At 42.4% G+C, this 20,861-nt stretch overlaps 1 protein-coding gene and 1 long non-coding RNA gene across 2 annotated transcripts in view; one reads left to right on the top strand and one right to left on the bottom strand.

Moving 5' to 3' along the window:
* Positions 1 to 9,177: 9,177 nt before the first annotated feature.
* LOC126952153 (uncharacterized) lies at positions 9,178 to 10,922 on the bottom strand. The gene is made up of 2 exons (XR_007724807.1): positions 10,776 to 10,922; positions 9,178 to 10,535 (listed from the first exon to the last, which is right to left on the bottom strand). It is a non-coding gene; the product is annotated as an uncharacterized LOC126952153 (long non-coding RNA).
* Positions 10,923 to 11,005: 83 nt separating this feature from the next.
* The window catches only part of CD109 (CD109 molecule), a 143,046-nt gene continuing 133,190 nt past the window's right edge, over positions 11,006 to 20,861 (top strand). The window contains exons 1-2 of the mRNA XM_050786473.1: positions 11,006 to 11,236; positions 12,336 to 12,508. Of these exons, the coding sequence (XP_050642430.1) occupies positions 11,163 to 11,236; positions 12,336 to 12,508 (247 nt within the window). The 5' untranslated portion in view covers positions 11,006 to 11,162. The remainder of the gene's footprint in view (positions 11,237 to 12,335; positions 12,509 to 20,861) is intronic.

The raw sequence follows: 20,861 nt of genomic DNA on the forward strand, positions 1-20,861 counted from the left end.
GATCCACTATTCTGGGGTCTGGAGGATGTGGTCCTCTTCTCACAGCTCCACTAGGCAGTGCCCCAGTAGGGAATCTGTGTGGGGACTCCCACCGCCCCATTTCCCTTCACAGGTTCTTGCCCTAGCAGAGGTTCTCCATGAGGACACCACCCCTACAACAAACTTCTGCCTGGGCATCCAGGCATTTTTATACATCTTCTGAAATCTAGGCAGAGGTTCCCAAACCTTAATTCTTGACTTCTGTGCACCTGCAGGCTGAACACCACGTGGAAGCTGCCAAGGCTGAGGTTTGCACCCTCTGAAACGACGGCCGGAGCTCTACATTGGCCCCTTTTAGCCACTAGAGTGGCTAGAGTGGCTGGGACACAGGGCACCAAGTCCCTAGGCTTCTCACAGCACAGGGACCCTGGGCCCAGCCCATGAAATCACTTCTTCCTCCTAAGCTTCCGGGCCTGTGATGGGAGGGGCTGCTGCAAAGGTCTCTGGCATGCCCTGGAGACATTTTCCCCATTGTCTTGGTGATTAACATTCGGCTCCTCATTACTTATGCAAATTTCTGCAGCCGATTTGAATTTCTCCTCAGAAAATGGGATTTTCTTTTCTATTGCATTGTCAGGCTTCATATTTTCCAAACTTCTATGCTCTGTGTCCCTTTTGAAACTGAATGCCTTTAACAGTACCCAAGTCACCCCTTGAATGCTTTGCTGCTTGGAAATTTCTTCCACCAGATACCCTAAATCATCTATCTCAAGTTCAAAGTTCCAGAAATCTCTAGGGCAGGGACAAAATGCCACCAGTCTCTTTGCTAAAACATAACAAGAATCACCTTCACTCCAGTTCCCAACAAGTTCCTCATCTCAGTCTGAGACCACCTCAGCCTGGAATTCATTGTGCATGTCAATATTTTGGTCAAAGCCATTCAACAAGTCTCTAGGAAGCTCCAAACTTTCCCACATTTTCCTGTCTTCTTCTGAGTCCTCCAAACTGTTCTGACTTCTGCCTGTTACCCGGTTCCAAAGTCACTTCCACATTTCTGGGTACCTTTTCAGCAGTGTGCTCTCTGCTGGTACCAATTTACTGTATTAGCCCGTTTTCACACTGCTGATAAAGACATACCTGAGACTGGGCAATTTACAAAAGAAAGAGGTTTAATGGACTTACAGTTCCATGTGGTTGGGGAGGCCTCACAATCACGGTGGAAGGCAAGGAGGAGCAAGTCACATCTTACATGGATGGCGGCAGGCAAAGAGAGAGAACGTGTGCAATGAAACTCCCGTTTTTAAAACCACCAGATCTCATGAGATTTATTCACTATCATGAGAACAGCATGGGAAAGACCTGCTCCCATGATTCAATTACCTCCCACTGGGTTCCTCCCCTGACACTTGGAAACTGTGGGAGTTACAATTCAAGATGAGATGGGTGGGGACACAGCCAAAGCATATCACTATCTGCTAATGGGCATTTAGGTTGATATCATAGTTTGGCTATTGTGAACAATGCTACAGTGAATATGGGAGTTCAGATCTCTCTTTGAGACTAATTTCAGTTCTTTTTGATATATATTGAGAAATGTGATTGCTGGATCATATGGTAGTTCTATTTTTAATTTTTTGAGGAGCCTCCACATTGTTTTCTCCTTCCTTCCCTTCCTCCTTCCCTCCCTCCCTCCTTCCCTCCTTTCTTTCTTTCCTTCCTTCCTTCTTCCTTCCTTGTTTTTACCTTCCTTCCTTCCTTGTTTTTACCTTTCTTCCTTGATAGGCTAATTGTCCTTCGTGAAAACATTGTCTTGATGAACAGAACACAGCTTTTTGGCAGATTTTGGTAACTGTCTGTGGTAGATTGAATTATTTGTCCCAATTTTCTCCCATCCATATCCTTTACCACATAATTAAGTTTGCAGTTCCTCTAACCAAAAGGTGGAGTATGCTACCCATTCTTGACTTGGTCCTTGACCATGAAACTTGCTTTGGGCAACAGGATCTTCACAGATGTCAGGTAAACAGGACCTAAAATGTGCTTGAGCAGTGGAGCTTGTTCTCTTGTGCTTCTACCATGACCACAAGAAGGCCATCCTTCTCCCAGACTACTTTTCTGAGGAGAAGAAGAAACACAAAGTGTGATCTGCCTCAGCTGGCCTGCAAACTTGGTATCTGAAGCAGAAGTTTATTGTCGGTGTAATTTTGAGGTTGTTTCTTTGCTGATTAATAGATTAATAAGTTTACAAATTGTCCCATTAGGCAACAAATTCCCAGTTGGCATTGGTAGATGTAATCTCAGATTAATGTATCTTCCCCAGATAGTACTTTGCTGTTCAAAATATAATAATTAAAATCATGCACTAGAAGAACACTAGAAACTTTGTAAGAACTCAAACTGTGATTCCTTTTTGTCTGGTAGATTTTTTTTTTTTTTTTTTGAAAAAAATACCTTTGCTTTTACTCTGATATTTATGATAATATATTAGTATTTTAATTTCTAATTGGCTGTTGTGCAATAAAAAATACACATATTGGTCTCTGCCCCCTAGTCCCTGGCACAGAGTTCTTAAAACTCTTGTAGTTTCCTGAGCAATAGGAGTGCTAGGAGACTCTTTCGTTTTAATGTTTGGTTTCTGCTCTGGTTCTTGAAACAGAGTTCTTAATACCTTTTTAGATAGTGGTGCTAGGATAATCTTTTGTTCTAATATTTGGTCTCTGCTCTGGTTCCTGACACAAAACTCCAAAGACATTTGTAATTTCCTGAATGTTAGCATCTGACACAGAGCTCCTAAATCCCTTGGAATTTTCTGGGCAATAAGAGAGTCTTTTGTACTAATCAGGTAACTCTTGGTAGGCTGCTGGATAGAGGCTGGTCACCAGAAAGATCAGGCTATGATTAGAAGCCTGGAACTTCCAGCCCACCCTCATTCTCTGGAGAAGGGAGAAGGGCTGGAGATGGCATTAATAATTATTCCTATTTGATGAAGCTTCCATAAAAATTCCTGGATTATAGGGTTCTCAGAGTTTCTTTTCTTTTTTCTGAGACAGGGTTCCTTCTGTCACTCAGGCTGGAGTGCAGTGGTGTGATCAAGCTCACTGCAGCCTCAATCTCCCAGGCTCAAATGATCCTCCTGCCTCAGCTTCCTAAGTAGCTGGGACTATAGCCACGCACCACCACATCTGCCTAATTTTTTTGATTTTTAGTAGAGACAAGGTTTTGCTATGTTCGAGACCAGGCTGGTCTCGAACTCCTGAGCTCCAGCAGTACTCCTGCCTCAGCCTCCCAAAGTGGTGGGATTATAGGCATGAGCCACCAAGTCCAACTGCTTCTGTTAATTAATTAATTCGTTTGTTTATAAATTATTCCATTGGGTGACATTTTCCAACTTCCAAACTAGCATTGGCAGAGGTCATTTCTTTTTTTTTTTTTTTTTTTTTTTTTTTTTTTTGAGATGGAGTCTCACGCTGTTGCCCAGGCTGGAGTGCAGTGGCGCGATCTCGGCTCACTGCAAGCTCCGCCTCCTGGGTTCACGCCATTCTCCTGCCTCAGCCTCCTGAGTAGCTAGGACTACAGGCGCCCGCCACCGCGCCCGGCTAATTTTTTGTATTTTTAGTAGAGACGGGGTTTCACTGTGGTCTCGATCTCCTGACCTTGTGATCCGCCTGCCTCGGCCTCCCAAAGTGCTGGGATTACAGGCTTGAGCCACCGCGCCCGGCCCAGAGGTCATTTCTTATACCCTTTATTAATAAACTGGGAAACATAAATAGCTTCCCAGAGTTCTGTGAGCTGCTGTAGCAAATTAACCAAACCCGAGGATGGGATTGTGGGAACCCCAATTTATAGCTGTTGGATCAGAAGCACAGGTCACAACCTGAGTTTGTGATTGGCATCTGAGGTTGGGGGCAGTCTTATGGGAAGGAACCCTCAACATATGGGATCTGCTGCTATTTCCAGGTAGTTTGTGTTGGGATTGAATTGACTTAGATGATGCTCAGCTGAGTCTGCTGTAGAATCTGCCAGAGAATTGATTGCTTGGTCAGCGTGGGGGAACCTCTTCTATGCATTTTGGTGGCCAGTGTGTTATATTGAGTGTATAAAAGTGGGAAAACCACTTTGGTTCAGTTTTTCTTATATCCTTAGACTACTTTATAGTCTTAATATGCTTATGACATATTTCTTGATCCAAGAAAACTGTAGACACTTTTTTTTTACTTTATAAGGTTCTTAGTGTCTCAGTCAGTGCTTTAATTCTTCATCCCTCTTTGACTTTGTAAATTTTTGTCATCTGTGCTTTTTAAATTTTTAAGTATTAACACCATTTACATTCTGTTTTGTAAACATTGTGTATTTCACATATTTCATAAAATTTAAGATATTCCACTTACTTTAATACCAAGAAAGAAAATATATTGTCGATTATTATTATGACACCATTGATTGTAAGATCAGAAATGTTAAAAATGTGAAAAACATGTATTTTAGAAATGGTGAAACAGTGTAATTAAATCTTCTTTGTCAATACTTTTATTCTGTTATAAATCAATAAACCATACTTACATCAACACGACTAAATAATTATTTTTCACTGCAAAGCCAACTAATGAATCATGATATTTTCTTTTTTATTCAGTGTTCGCTTTTCCCTTGAATTTCTAAATTCCCTTCCTTTTTACTGCACTATTTTACTTTATCATAGTCTCAGTTTTCTTGTATTTCATTATGTACATCTATTAAGATCCCTTTTACTGGCCGGGCGCGGTGGCTCAACCCTGTAATCCCAGCACTTTGGGAGGCCGAGGCGGGCGGATCACAAGGTCAGGAGATCGAGACCACAGTGAAACCCCGTCTCTACTAAAAATACAAAAAATTAGCCGGGCGCGGTGGCGGGCGCCTGTAGTCCCAGCTACTCAGGAGGCTGAGGCAGGAGAATGGCGGGAACCCGGGAGGCGGAGCTTGCAGCGAGCCGAGATCGTGCCACTGTACTCCAGCCTGGGCAACAGCGTGAGACTCCGTCTCAAAAAAAAAAAAAAAAAAAAAAAAAAAGATCCCTTTTACTTCCCTTAAGACCTTACCCCTGGAATTCTTCCTATTACAAGTTCTCTCTTCATCATTTTTTTCTGGGGTTATATATACATTTCCCTTTTTCTTGGCTTATTTCAGTGGGTTGCTAAATATGTCCTCCTAAAGTAACTTCCTAAAATGAATTTGTGAAAGGCAAAGTTTCTGAGTCATTCCATTTCTGAAAATGTTTTTATTCCTTTTGTTTGTTTTATTATGCAGCTGATGAACTTTTTTTTTTTTTTTTGAGACGGAGTTTCACTCTTGTTGCCCAGGCTGGAGTGCAGTGGCGCAATCTCGGCTCACTGCAACCTCTGCCTCCCAGGTTCAAGCAATTTTCCTGCCTCAGCCTCCTGAGTAGCTGGAATTACAGGCATGTGCCACCACGTCCGGCTAATTTTGTATTTTTAGTAGAGACGGGGTTTCTCCATATTTGTCAGGCTGGTCTCGGACTCCTGACCCCAGGTGATCTGCCCGCCTCGGCCTCCCAAAGTGCTGGGATTACAGACAGGTGTGAGCCGCCGCGCCTGGCCTGCAGCTGATGAACATTTTATCTAAAAAAGGTTTGTAAAACATGAAGAAATGCTTATGATGGAATAATTAAGTGGGAAAAGTAGGATACAAAGTTGTATTATGTTTATAACGTAATTACTCCTTAAAAAGGATACCAGCAAATTATGTGGAGAGAGAAAGAGAGAAAGGAAATACAATAAAATGAAATAATGCTTGTCTCTGGGTAGTGGTAAGACTGTAGGAGATTTCTTTTTTTTCCTTTTTTTTTTTTTTCTTATCTTTCAACATTTTGTGTACTGAGCAGCTACTCTACCTGACCTCTCACCCCTTCTCCAGGGGGCTAGATAGGGTCACCTTCATGTTTCTGCCCTGTTCCTCCCCTCTTCCCTTTCAGCCACCCACCTGCACTCTGCTTTCCTGCTCTTCTCCCCAGCCACCAGAACCCACAGGCAATTAACACTTTCTGAACAAAGGAGCCAAGGTTTTCCCCATCATTTTTCTAAAGGCAAAAGTGCATGGCTGGGGAGGGAGACTAGAAAGGCAAATAACTGCTCCCTGCCAGTCCTGGTCTCACCCCTCCCAATGTCCATCTGATGGGGACATGGACTCAGGTGGCCCCCGGGAAGCCCCCAGCTGGTGTCATGGGCAGAGCAGACTCTATAAAGGGGAGGTGGGGTATGCCATACACCTGTATTTTTTACTTTCTGAAGCTTGGTTTAGAGTGCTAGGCAGGAGAGAACACTTGCCCATATTGTTACCAATGCGCTACTTCACTTTTGTGGGTTTAGGGCCACAATCAGGCCTGTAGCTCCTTTATTTCTCAGAGGCTGTCTTCCTTCAGTTTTTCTGAATTGTGGGACAAATGCACATGCAGCTCTGGACAAAGGACACTAGCTTCTCCTGCAGGTTACCCATGACATGGAAGTTGGAGGTGGTAAGATGGACATGGATTCCACTTCTCAGTTTTTTCTTTATTCTTACCCACATTTAGCTTTTTTCCCCTGGCTGACTCATAGTTATGTTATGCTCCACACCACACACAGGGGCAATGGCCTGCACAAACTGCCCTACCAGCTCCCATGATTGCTTAGGGTCTGTCTCACTCGTAGTGGTTCTGCCTTTCTCATTGAACCACATCTGTATTACTCTGTTCTTGCATTGCTCTATAAAGTAACAAAAACTTGAGACTGGGTAATTGATAAACAGAAGAAATTTAATTGGCTCACAGTTCCACAGGCTATACAGGAAGCATGTCAGCATCTGCTTCTAGGGAAGCCTCAGGGAGCTTTTACTCATGGTCTCAACTTGAACATTGCCAAAGTATGGCGGAGCGGACTGATATATGGGTTCATGGCATCTTACATGGCAGGAGAAGGACCAAAAGAGGTGGGGGGAAGTGCCATACACTTTTAAACCACCAGATCTCATGAAGACTGTCACAGGAACAGCACCACAGGGGAAATCTGCCCCATGATTCAATCACCTTCCACCAGGCCCCACCTCCAACATTGGGGATTACAATTTGACATAAGATTTGGGCAGGGACACAGATCCAAACCATATCAACACCCTAAAGACAGCTCAGGAGGGACACAGGAACAATGTGGGATTCTTATCCAAGAGACCATTTGGTTTTCATGCAATAAGCATAGATGATATTTTTGGTATCAAAATTCAGAAATTTTATTCAAAAGAGCTTCTAAGATGCCTTCTCAAAAATTATTTACTAAAATAATATCACTATTATTGTTTTCTTCTTAAAGGAGATATATATTTATTGTAGGAAACTTGGCATATCCAGGTAATCACCAGGATACTAACATTTTGGTGAATATCCTTCAAGTCTTTCTTCAATACATAGATCTGTAATGTCTATGTACACATAAACACACTTTATTTTTTATAAAAATAGAATGAAATTTAAATTCTGTTTTATAAAACAGACTTCTCCTCTGATATGGTTTGGCTGTGTCCCCACCCACATCTCATCTTGAATTGTAGCTCTCATAATTCCCAAGTGTCATGGGAGGGACCCAGTGGGATGTAATTGAATCAGGGGGGCGGGTCTTTGCCATGCTTTTCTTGTGATAGTGAATAAGTTTCACGAAATATGATGGTTTTATAAAGGGGAGTTCTACATATGCTCTTTTGCCTGCCACCATGTAAGACTTGACTTTACTCCACATTTGTCTTCCACCATAATTGTGAGGCCTCCCAGCCATGTGGAACTGTGAATCAATTAAATCTCTTTCCTTTATAAATTACTCTTACCTTTAAAATATAAAATTTATAAATTTTCCTTTATAAATTTCCTTTATAAATAATAAAGTATGTCTTTATTAGCAGGGTGAGAACAGAATAATATACCCTCCTTAATAACATATGACTATTAGCCTCTAGATGATTAAACAAGCTCCAATTAAACAAATAGTTTTTAATTATTTCAGTATTCCATTGCATGGATACACTGTAATTTATTTAATCCTGTTTTTGTCTGTTTTGTGTTGCTATAAGGTAGTACCCAAGGCTGGGTAATTTATTAAAAAAAAAAAAGGTTTACTTGGCTTACAATTCTGCAGGCTGTTCAAGAAGCATGGCATTGGCATTTGCTTGGCTTCTGGTGAGGTCCTCAGGCTGCTTCCACTCATGTGAAAGGGGAAGGGGAGCTAATGTGCAGAGATCCCATGGTGAGAGAGGAAACAAGAGAAGCGGGAGGTGCCAGGCTCTTTTTAACAACCAGTTCTTGTGGGAACTGAGTACTCACTCACCCCCACCCCCAGGGAGGACATTCATCTATTCATGAGGATCCACCCACAGGACCCAAACACCTCACATTGTGCTCTTCCTCCAACACTGGGGATCAAATTTCAGCATGAGCTTTGGGTGACAAACATCCAAATGATAGCAAACCCAGTATCTTATTGTTACATGTTCAGACCATTTTCAGGTTTCCTTTTGAGACAGAGTCTTGCTCTGTCAACCAGACTGGAGTGCAGTGGCACGATCTTGACTCACTGCAGCCTCCACCTCCTGGGTTCAAGTGATTCTCATGCCACAGCCTTCCGAGTAGCTTTTATTACAGGCGTGTGCCACCATGCTGGGCTAATTTTTGTATTTTTAGTAGAGACAGGGTTTCACCATTTTGACCAGGCTGGTCTTGAACTCCTGACACAAGTGATTTGCCTGCCTCGGTCTCCCATAGTGTTGGGATTACAGGCGTAAGCCGCCATGCCTGGCCCATTTTCAGCCTTTCTTTTCTTTGTTTTCTTTCTTTTTTCCTTTTTTTTTTTGAGACGGAGTTTTGCTCTTGTTGCCCAGGCTGGAGAGCAATGGTGCGATCTCGGCTCACTGCAACCTCCAATGCCCGGGTTCAAGCAATTCTCTTGCCTCAGTATCCTGAGTAGCTGGGATTACAGGCATGTGCCACCATCCACACCTGGCTAATTTTGTACTTTTAGTAGAGATGGGGTTTCACAGTGTTGGTCAGGTTGGTCTCGAACTCGTGATCTTAGGTGATCCACCCGCCTCGGTCTCCCAAAGTGCTGGGATTACAGGTGTGAGCCACCACGCCTGGCCTCATTTTCAATTTTTCTTAATTAAAAAAACCCACTTCTGAGATGAACATTTTTCATTAATCCTTTTAACAAATTTTTATTGAATAGCTACTCTGTACCAGGCATGTAATAGCCTCATCTCTATGCAAATCCATATGCCTAAATTTCTGCATGACTACGCCTTTCAACAAATGTGTATTGTTGGAAGGAGGGCATAAACAGGAAGGTGGCATTACTTTAAAATTCACACAGATTTACTTTTATACAATGTGGTTCTAAGCCTTTCTGTAAGTCTTCTCGGGAGGCGACATTATCAACTAATCTTTTGCAGTCCCTCTTATGTTTGTCTACCTCTAGAATACACCTGAATTTCTTAATCCACCTTTATGAACTGAAAGATTGAGAAGAATTTTCTCAGTGTTCCTAATTGCCTTTGCTCATCAAAGTGCCCCCAAATCGCCCCCACTTGTAGAGCTTCCATGGCCCACTGTCTTCTAAAGTAAAGCAGAATCCCAGTCCTTGCTCCAGACCTGCCAAGTCAGTGTCTGTTTTCATGTGATTCCCATACAACTGGCATGTGAGAAGCACTGAGTTAGATCTTGGTGCTTGGCCCACCCTTGACCCTGGTCCTCCTCTCTGAGGTGAGGAGACCAGCAGTAACAGCTGTGTCAGGAACAGGTCAGCACCCAGGGATCCACACAGACACTTTTGGTCTTTCCTAAGTCCTGCCTGCAAAGGAAGTTGGACACTAAAGATAGGCTGCCTGTAGGAAACGACATAAGGACCTTTGCAAGCTGTTCAGCAGGGAGAGAAAGGGGTGGAACAGGAAAGGGAGGAAAGCAAGTTTCTGGACTCCCCAAACCACAGTGTGTCTAGGTGCTACTTTCTCACTTTTCCTTATTTAGCACATAGCTTTGTCATGAGACATCTTTTTGCTGACCTCTTTTCCGTTTGCATTTTGCCCCATATTAGAATGCTACCTTCTAAAACCCCTCTATGAATTAGAAAGTTTTAAGTTGTCAGGGACTGAATGTGTCTGTTTTCCAACAGTTTCTGGCAGTTCCCTGCTTTTATGGTGTAGTCATGGTGAAACCTGAGTCATCTGAAGATGGTGGCAGTGCCAGAGAGCAGGGGAGAGGAGCTGCAAACAATCCAGGAAGAGTTGGGCATCAATAACTCCTGGGCACCACCGGCCACTGGCCTTCATTCTGACAGGAGAGCCACCCGAACCCTAATTGTGTTCAGACAGATTGCTCCAAGCTTTACAGTTCTACCGAATTCTTTCTGTAGCAAAAACATAAAGGCATCTTCTTATTTTTTTTTTCAAGGTTCCAAGTAGCAACACCTAACGTCTGCAGTGCCAGTTCTTTTCTTCTTTTTGTTCTTCTTCTTCTTTTTTTTTTTTAGGTGAGAAATCATAACATTTTCCTGGAAAGGAAAGCAGTAGACCTCATTTTTTGTTTTAAAGAAAAATAGTTTTTCTCTGTTTCTATTCATATACATTAAGTAACTACCCAGGAAATATGACCCGGTTTGGCGCGCGTGTGCGTGTGTGTGTGCCGTTTCTCTAAAATTCTGACTCATAGTCTGGAGGACAATGATTGACTTTTTTCCACTTCACATAGCTGCTGTGAATTTCTCCTCACAAGGATGGGCCTGTTTACTCACCCTGGGCATCGTTGGTAGAGCGCTAGTGTAAACACCCTGAGGAACCCGGTGGGCCGGGGAAGTGGGCGCGCTCTGTTCTCTGCGGCCAGCCGGGACGCCGGGGCCAGGTGGGGCCGCCTGCGTTTAGCGACTGCTTTCTCACCCCCTGGATTGGCGATGTTTTTCCACAGCAGCGAGAAGCGCCATTGTAATAGGGATGGGAGGGGTGGAGCCTCCAAGTCCTGTCTCAATTTAGATCTCTTACTCTGCTGTTAGGCGCGCCCATTTCAGATTACTAAACTCGAATTAAGAGGGAAAAAAAAATCAGGGAGGAGGTGGCAAGCCACACCCCACGGTGCCCGCGAATTTCCCCGGCAGCGGACTGTAGCCCCTGCAGACGCCGTCGAGATGCAGGGCCCGCCGCTCCTGACCGCCGCCCACCTCCTCTGCGTGTGCACCGCCGCGCTGGCCGCGGCCCGCGGGTAGGAACGTGGGCGCGCGGGGGGCGCGCGGGCGCGCGGGCCTGGGCCGCTCTGTGGCTCTGGGCCGGGGCTTCGGGGAGGTGGCGGCTGCTGTGCCGCAGCGGGTGGGAAACGCCCGCGCGGCTGCAGTCCCCAGCCTGGCACTGGCCTGGGAGTTTGACCATATGTAGCTTCAGCGTGGCTCTCCATGGGACAGTTACTTTCTCTACTCATGAAGTTGTTTAAGCGTCTCCCTGGCCATAACAACTTTCTGAAGAAGAGTCATTTTATTTTTAGTTCACGTTGCCTCTGCCTTTTGCTTTTCAACTTTTTGCTCCCAGATTGCGTTTCTTCTCTCAAAGACATGATGTATTTTTTCTAATCAAGATGTCTCAACCTTAGCATTGCCAAAGTGTGGCGGAGGGGACTGATGTATGGGTTCAGGGGCAGACATTATAGGAAGATAACAACAGCACCCAATAATGGAAAGCCCCATTCATTCCTAAAGATTTCTGTAGTTGAGGCTTAACCCCTAATTAAAGCGGAGAAAGTGCTCCTTTAGTGACTTCTTTTTATGATCCGTTATACCTGGAATTTTCACCAGTTGTAGTTTATTTTCAAATGGTATATTTCAATCAACGGTATTGGTTAAATAATTTTTTATCCTCGTTGGGCAGCAACTCAAACATAAAGGTTTGAATAAGAAACAGGCAAAATCTTAACCACCACCACCACCAAGAAAATAATCACGCTGGGATAAGGTCGTCTGTAAAGGAGAAGCTTAGAGACTTGCTTTGCCAATAACTCCAGTATGCCCCGGTGCAAGCCATTTACATCATGGTTCCTTCTGTGCTGTTCGTGGTTTATAAAATGGAAATAACACAGGCCTTCCTCTAGTAGTGATGCATGAATTACTGCATTAAAATTGATTTATGGGAATTATTGTTGTTTCAGTAGCATTTCAATGCAGTTGCTAAATAGAGCAGTGGGCAATGTTAACGGAAACGACTGCAATTGGCACAGTATGGGGTGCCTATCGCACTAGGAAATCTGAGGGTCACAAAGGAGAGGAGATGTGAGGATAAGAAACTTTGTTTTTCCATTGTTGGGAACTCTTTAGGCCCCGGTTTCTGGTGACAACCCCAGGGATCATCAGGCCCGGAGGAAATGTGACTATTGGGGTGGAGCTTCTGGAACACTGCCCCTCACAGGTCACTGTGAAGGCGGAGCTGCTCAAGACAGCATCAAACCTCACTGTCTCTGTCCTGGAAGCAGAAGGAGTCTTTGAAAAAGGTAAGATAAACAGCATAAAGTCTTACCCTTCTGCAGTAATAATTGGAATATGTTAATAAGGTCATGTGTTAGGTAGTATAACAGAGAAACCCCAAATTTGCAGTAGCTTACCTAATATACTTTTAATTCTCACTCGTATAAAGTCCTAGATAGTGTTCCCGGATGGTCTTCCAAGTGCAGATTCAGAGACCCAGGTTCCTTCCATTTTGTGGCTCCATTATCAGCATGTGGCTCCCAAGACTGCAGGGGAAGAGCATGGAGTTTCTTCATGGGAGAAGGGGAAGAGCATGGGAAGAGCATGTAGAAGGTTTTTATGGGATAGGCCTAGAAATAGCTCACATCACTAATGCTCATATGTATAGGCAAAAGAGGATGGGAAATGTAGGCTAGTGTGTGCCCCAGAAGAGGAAATGGGCTAGTCTCTAACACAAAACCATATTTATTGAGTGCAAAGTATTTTACAGAATAGGCCTGTGGGAAGGAAAGGAAAAACTACACAGTAGTTAAAATCCAGTTTTATGGAATATTTCTTAAGTTTTAAAGTAACAAGAAAAAAAGAAAATAGTGTGAAAGTGGGAGCCATTTGTAACAGAACCAAGTTTGGTTCTTGTTTCAAGTCTGGGTTCTAACATGGCCCAAGATTAAATTGGGCCAATGAATGTCTTCTTTTTCAGTACTAAGGGAAAAATAATTTTGGGGGGAAGAGGTAAATACTTAAAACTTTTTTCATTAAAATGAACTTTTATTGCATTTTTTTTCCTTTTTTAGATTATTATAATTATTTTTAGAGACAAGCTGTCAGCATGTTGGCCAGGCTGGTCTTGAACTCCTAAGTTCAAGTGATCCACCCACCTTGGCCTCCCAAAGTGCTGGGATTACAGGCATGAGCTACTGTGCCTGGCTGAGACATACATTTTTGTAAAGTTGAGTTATTTTTAAAAAAATCATTTAAGGCATGTAATGAAGGGTGGATGGTATTCCATAACGGTTCATTATAGAAGTGTTTATTCTCTACGAGCATAGAGAAATGAACACCATCATGAAATGAAATAAAAGTAAAAGTTTATCTGCATCTGTGGTTCTTTCCCCACTGGAAGTTCACTGGGTAGGTATATTTGGAATAGGAGTCAGGACGAGATGGTGTGTGTAGGGGCAAGTCACTTTGTCCCTCATAGAAGCAATGTCAGGGAAGTGGGAGGTCTTATTTCCCTGGAGGGGAAGTATAGGTTAGCCCTTAAGATCTGAGTTTGAATCCTGGTACTACTTTGCTACTAGTTGTGTGATGTTAGGTAGGTTACTTAACTGCTTTGAGCCACAGTTTCCTCTTCTATAAAATGGAAATAATGAAATTGACTTCCCAGGGCAGTTATAAAGTTAAAATCTGTATGTAGTACCTCTTAGGCATACAATAAACAATTGCTAATATTATTAGTATAATAATATTGCAGAAGAGGATGCAGAAAGCCCATTTCCTTTTTACATGGGGGCAGACTTCAACTTTCATTATTGAACTATCATTTCTGAAAATGAATAACTCCTGATCTTATGATAGTTGCTAAAGAAAATATTGAAATATTAAATAACAGGACATAATACGTAAGGTAGTTCCACATTCATTGTTTATTCATTAAGAATTATGAGTGGGAAGAGGGAGGTGATTGAAAAACCACCTATTGGGTACCACACTTATCGCCTGGATGATGAAATAATGTGTACGCTAAAACCCTATGACAGGCAATTTTCTTATATAACAAACCTGCACATGTATCCCTGAAACTAAAATAAAAGTAAAAGGAAAAAAAGAATTTATAATATTGGCTCCACTAGTGTGGCAGTTTTCCTGCAATGCAGAGGTCCAGAATATATACAGATGTTTTTGATAAATATTTGAGCTTTGCTTGGACATTTACATACTCTAATTTTAGAATTTCACCTGTTAGGTCTTTTCTGTAATCTCCATTATCAGTCTCTCTCTTTTTTGCAACAAATGGTACCTCCATTATCAGTCTCTCTCTTTTTTGCAACAAAAGGGGGTGCATGTTGTTGTGGCTTGGTTTTCAACTTTATTCTTAGATCTTCTTTTGGGAGAAGGTTTCCTCATATGCCCATGGGAAAGTTCGAGTACTCAAGACTGGGTGGGGCAAAGCTGTCCTGGGAGCAGAATGGATCTATGGAAAGGAAAAAGGGAAAATGCTGCTTCTTTCGTGGGCTGTTTTTGACTGTATCGACATAGAGTTTCATTGACAATGGCATTGCTAGGAGCACTCTCCTCTTTCAAAGGAGAATGTTACTGTATTATCAGAGGCTGGGAGTTATTGTTCTCAGAGCAGATGCTTCCTGTAATGTGAGGACTTGAGGATCAAGACACTTCTCCCTGCTTGTCTTCACTTCCTTTGCTTTATTTGGCTTCTCCAGTTGTAACATATGTAGATAAACCAGGACTTCTAAATCAGGGGTCTGGATCTTCAAGTATCTGGATGTGGATTCGTGTTTTGTTTTTTTCTCCATCACATAAACACCAACAAATAAATACCTTTTGTTTTTAAGAGACAGGGTCTCACTCTGTTGCCCGGGCCAGAGTGCCGTGGTGAAATCATAGCTCACTGCAACTTGGAATTCTTGGGCTCAAGTGATCCTGCTGTCTCAGCCTCCTGAATAGCTGGGACTACAGGCAAGTGCCAGCACGCCTGGCTAGGTTTAAATTTTTTTTTTTTTTGTAGAGATGGGGTCTTGCTATGTTGCCCAGCTGGTCTTGAACTACTGGGCTCAAGTGATCTTCCTACCTCAGCCTCCCAAAGTTCTGGGATTATAGATGTGAGCCTGATTGTTTCATCATTTTCTTTTGAGCCACCCCACCCCCCCAACAGAAGGTTGGTTTTAATAAAGATTTATCTGGTAGTAGAGCTGGGTAAGGCAGTGGACTGTTTCTTAGTAGCTTATTTCCAGCAGTTCTGGACTTCTTAGAAATCCTCAGGGTAGGGAGGTGTTTTACCCAAACCACAATAGATTCTGTCTCAATTTGCATCAGAAATAGTAATAACTAAAGGGTTCAAATGGAAAATGTATTTAATAAAGATGAAAAAGTATGGCATTTCTTTAGGGAAGAGTTCATTTGTTTGTTTGACAGATATGGGGGAGATTTTATTTACATTTCCACTTTTATGGCCAGGAGTGTAGGTTATATTACTGTTATTCATTTAAAAAATACATTAATCCTGTATTTATTGGGGATTGATTGTAGTTTTTTTTTTTGAGATGGAGTCTCGCTCTGTCACCCAGGCTGGGGTACAGTGGCGTGATCTTGGCTCACTGCAACCTCCGCCTCCCTGGTTCAAGCGATTCTCCTGCCTCAGCCTCCCTAGTAACTGGGACTACAGGCATGTGCCACGATGCCTGGCTGATTTTTTGTATTTTTAGTAGAGACGGGGTTTCACTGTGTTAACCAGGATGGTCTTGAACTCCTGACCTTGTTACCTGCCCACGTCGGCCTCCCAAAGTGCTAGGATTACAGGTGTGAGCCACCGTGCCCGGTGATTATGGGCTTTTTTTTGGTGATTAATAGACCTTTAGAAAAAGTATTTCTGCTACACTTTGCAGAGTTCTGGAAAAGTGTATCAATGCCTTTCTAGTAGTGAGATTCAAAAGATTGCTTGTCACTGTCACCACTGTCACCACGTCTACCACCATCAGCATCATTGCCATCATCTCCACAGTGATTAGAACTATGTTCCTAATCTTATCTTCCTTTGCATAAAGAGTTAGTTAAATAAACATAATTGACAAAAACATAGTAAAAGTTCAGCAGGTAATAATTACCAGAGGAGAGAAGATGGCGCAGCTATTGGCATTTAAAATCAAGTCAGACTATTGTATTGGGTGGAGAGTGAGTCTGTCCCTTTATCTCTTCCTATATATATATATATTTTTCTTTTTCCTTACTGTGAGGTTGCTCTGGAGTTCCATGCCAAATCAAGAAAAAAAAGTTACGAACATTTTGAGAACTGTCCTCTCATCTGTAAGGCACATAAAATAATTTAATTTTTGTGATGTCCTTGAAACCATAATTTCTGTTTTATTTTCCCTTCTTTTGCTACAATTTGACATTTTCATTTGTAAACTTTCAGTAGTTTTCCTGAACAAGAGTCACTTCAAGTAATAAAGAATATAGCCTTTCTCCCTCACTAATGAATTCATCATCATTAGTTTCATGTAAACCTGGTTTAAGAAAAAAATCCTAGAGGCTGAGTGCAGTGGCTCACAACCATAATCCGAGAGCTTGGGAGGCTGAGGTGGGAGGATTGCTTGAGCCCAGGAGTTTGAGACCAGCCTGGATAACACAGTGAGATTATATCTCAAAAACAAAAACAAAAGAACCCCCCAAACCAAAAACTCCCAAAAAGCGAAATCGAAAATGCCTACCGAAAAATCTGGGGACTCTGCATGGGCGTCTCCTGGTAAGTGCCTGCTGGTTTGGTAGCACTATTTTTTAAATGCTGCCAAGCCTACTTCCATCTTCCCATTGAGTTATTGGGGTGGGATGTGCTCTATAAATGTGTCTATAGCCTTTAATAACTTGCTTTTTCTTTTTGCCCTAAAATTCTGGAGAGTTAATGGAGTATTAACCTTCTTTTTTAAAAGATTTTTTAAAAAATATGTTTTTTTTCCTTTGTTGTCTTTCTCACATTGACTGTGGTATATTTTATTTTCCATCTTGGCTCAGTAAGGGTGGGAAATTTTTAAAAATTGAGATATTAGCTGAAAAACTTAAAAAAATCATCCAGTTCGGTTAGGATGGTTTTCTGATGGAAACAAAGCTCCTGAACATGCATTTCATGCCTCGTAGATAAAAATCAGTCCCATGGTCTTTATGAAAGTAGATTAATTAGTGTAATGTGTGGGCAGATCTCCCAGAGCAGGTTTTCACAGGCAGCTTTGCCAACAGAACTCAGTCTGAACCTGCAGTTATGTGAGAATTATTTTTAAAGGGTGTAGGCTTTTCATTCACACATCGTCTTTGCTATTGTGTGTGATGTGTATTAACAGGTAGGTGGTGCTTGAGAATAAAGGACCACAGCGTAATCACGATGTGCCTGGGCTCTGGAGCCTGGCTACCTGGGCACAGATGCTGGCCATTCCACTTAGTGGTTGTGTGGCTGTGGGCAGTCATGATCTCACCAGGCTTCAGTTTCATCATCTGAAAAATAGTGGTTTCTGCCTTATACAATTATGTGGATATTGTGAGGATTAAATGAGGTAACATATTCAAGGCACTTAACACAAAGGAATTATTCAAGAAAATGGTAGCTATTGTTACTAGAAGAGAGTAGCAACAGTTTATGTCGAAGGCAATTATTAATCACCTATTGTGATGGTCTTGAACTGGGAGCTCTATAAAAGACACACCCCTAGGAAGGGATTGGAAGGGATTTAACATATTAAATATCCAGTTTCCTCATAGTACCAAGGACTTTATGCACAATATTTAATTTTAACACCTGATGAAGTAGATACTCTTGTCTTCATTTTGGAGGTGAGGAAATTGAGGCAAAGAGAGAACAATTAGTTTTTCTGAGTTAACCCAGTTAGTAAATGGTGAAGCCTGAATTTGAAGTTAGTTGTATCTGAGGTCCAGAGACAATAAGGTTTTCTATTGCTGGGAAGAGAGTGAAGTATTTTTGTTTCCTTGATTTTGGGATATTGATGCAATGTTGCATAGTCATCTTCCACTATAATCATTTTCACATTGCTTGCAGTAGTGTAGACCTGGAACTTACGAAATCTAATTTGAATAGAAAGAATTACAAGATGAAATGCTAGCTCTCCTCTTAGTTTACTTTCAGCCTCATAGAGTTTTGGAGCTGGAGGGGACCTCAAAGATAAGCCAATTCAATCACCTAATATATGGCTGAGGAGACTGAGGTGAGGCATGGGATCTGGGGATTTTCCCAAGGTCAAATCACTTATTGGTGGCAGAGTTCAGGTTGAAACAGATTGCAGGTTCCCAAATTTGCAGTCCAGTGCTATTTCCATTATACGCTACGAAACTTTCCTGACATATGGAGAGCTGAGCTTAAGACCTAAGATATATTTACATATGCTGATTCTTCTGATATGGAAGAAAATAAGGCTAACTAAGGAGTTTAAAAATGCTTACTTGCATCTTGTAAAAGTTTCTTATTTTAGCTCAAGGTGGAGTTGCTCTTTATGCACTAATGGTTCTGTATAAGGGATGGGGGCTGGGTTAGAAGCTTCACAGACCTTTTAAAAACTAAATTCTGTTGCTGTGTTTCTCAAAGTGCAAATTGTATTTATTAAAAAGGTTGATTCATGGCCTCCCTCAAGACATGGGTAAGAATCAAGAATCTCGGCTGGGTGTGGTGGCTCACGCCTATAATCCCAGCACTTTGGGAAGCCAAGGTAGGTGGATCACTTGAGGCCAGAAGTTCAAGACCAGCCTGGCCAACATGGTGAAACCCTGTCTCTACCAAAAATACAAAAATTAGTTGGGTGTGGTGGCGCGCGCCTATAGTCCCAGCTACTCGGGAGGCTGAGGCAGCAGAATCGCTTGAACCCAGGAGGCAGAGGCTGCAGTGAGCCGAGATTGCACTGGTGCACTCCAGCCTGGGCGACAGAGCAAGACTCTGTCAAAAAAAAAAAAAAAAAAAAAAAAAAAGAATCCAACCTTTATGTTCCGCCATCACCACAGGTGATTCTTAGTCACATTAGAATGAGAACAACTGCCTTTTGGTATCTCACAAATTGTGCTCGACCAAATGCTGGAGAGCTCGAGGGTGAGTAGCATGCCCCTGCAAGCCTGTGATGATTCATGGCAGCGGAGGGAAGGCTCCTCCTGGACTTTCATGTTTGCTTTTAAGCAGCCTTCAACCCTAAGCGCTGGTGTTCACTTTCAGCCACAGAGAAACATGACTTGGGGTTTGATTGTGAATCAATGATTGGGTGAAGTTAAAAGTGAACACACTGATTCTTTAAACTCCAAATTAAACATGTGCTGCTCCTCTTCTAGCACTGAATGAGTCACTGTCCTAGTGACTCACTGAAGGGTTGTGGTGGAAATAGAAAACAGATCCCATAAGAATTTGGGCTGGGTTACTGTTGATCCTTTATGTCCTGTGAAGAGGGCTTTACAATGCTGAAACTAGTTGTTTCCCCACAGACATTTCTTCTCATTAATGTATTATTTATTGATTATTTGCTGTATGTGAAACATGAGTGAATGGGGAGTGGGGAATAAGAGAAAGGAAGGCACTGGAGGAGATTCAGAGGTCCCAGAAGGATAATATAATATTAATAGTGCAGAAGGCTGGAGGAGTTTTTATTTTTTGTATAAAAAATTCAATGTGGTTTGTAAACAGTGCTTCTTGTATGTGACCCTGTGCCTGGTACTGTTACCTTTTACTTCCAGAGCTATACAGATGTCCATTCATAAATGTCCCATCTCTGCTGACATATTTGGCATTTGGAGGGAACAGTTACTTCCTGTACTAGAGACAGGAAGGGTGTGCCGGAGGAAAGAGCTGCTGGCTAGGTGTGGCAGTTAAGAAAAGGAGATAGGGGTTTGTGTATGTATCTTTTGAAAAGATGTTTCATTCTGCTTTGGATATGAATTTGGGGAGACATCCAGGTGGAGATGTCCAGCAGATAGTTTTGAAACTGCAGCTGGGGAGAGAGATTTAGGCATTGTTTTCATAGAGGTAGACAGTATTTTGAAGTCCTGGAAATACATAAGATGCACAAGAGAGACAGAGCTCATGGGAAGAACAAGACTTTTGAGAGAAGCTTGGAAAGAGGAAAATAAGTTAATGAAAGGGAGAAGACCGGACACAGTGGCTCATGCCTGTAATCCCAGCAACTTGGGAGGCTGAGGCGAGCAGATCGCTTGAGCTCAGGAGTTTGAGATCAGCCTGGACAACATATTGAAACCTCATCTCAACTAAAAATAAAAAAAATTAGCTGGATGTGGTAGCATGTGCTTGTAGTCCCAGCTACTCAGGAGGCTGAAGCGGGAGGATTTCTTGAGCCTGGGAGTTCAAAGCTACAAGTGAGCCACGATAGTGCCACTGTACTCTAGCCTGGGTAACAAAGCACGGCCCTGTCTTAAGAAGAGAAAAAAAAAACAGAAAAGAAAAGAATAGACAACGAGCAGTCAGAGAAGGGTAGATTGAAAATGTTTCAGAAGTCAAGGGAAGAAGAAGTTCCAAGAAGGAAGGTTTAATAGTATCAATTCTCTCAGAAGGCCAGAGAAGAGAAGATGAGGACAGAGGAAAGAACATTGGTGACCCTTAAGCAAGTGGCTTTAAGTCGAATGTTGGGAGCAAAAGCAAATTTGAAGGAA

Source organism: Macaca thibetana, chromosome 4 (genome assembly GCF_024542745.1).
Source record: "Macaca thibetana thibetana isolate TM-01 chromosome 4, ASM2454274v1, whole genome shotgun sequence".
In the NCBI taxonomy this organism is placed as follows: Eukaryota; Metazoa; Chordata; class Mammalia; order Primates; family Cercopithecidae; genus Macaca; species Macaca thibetana.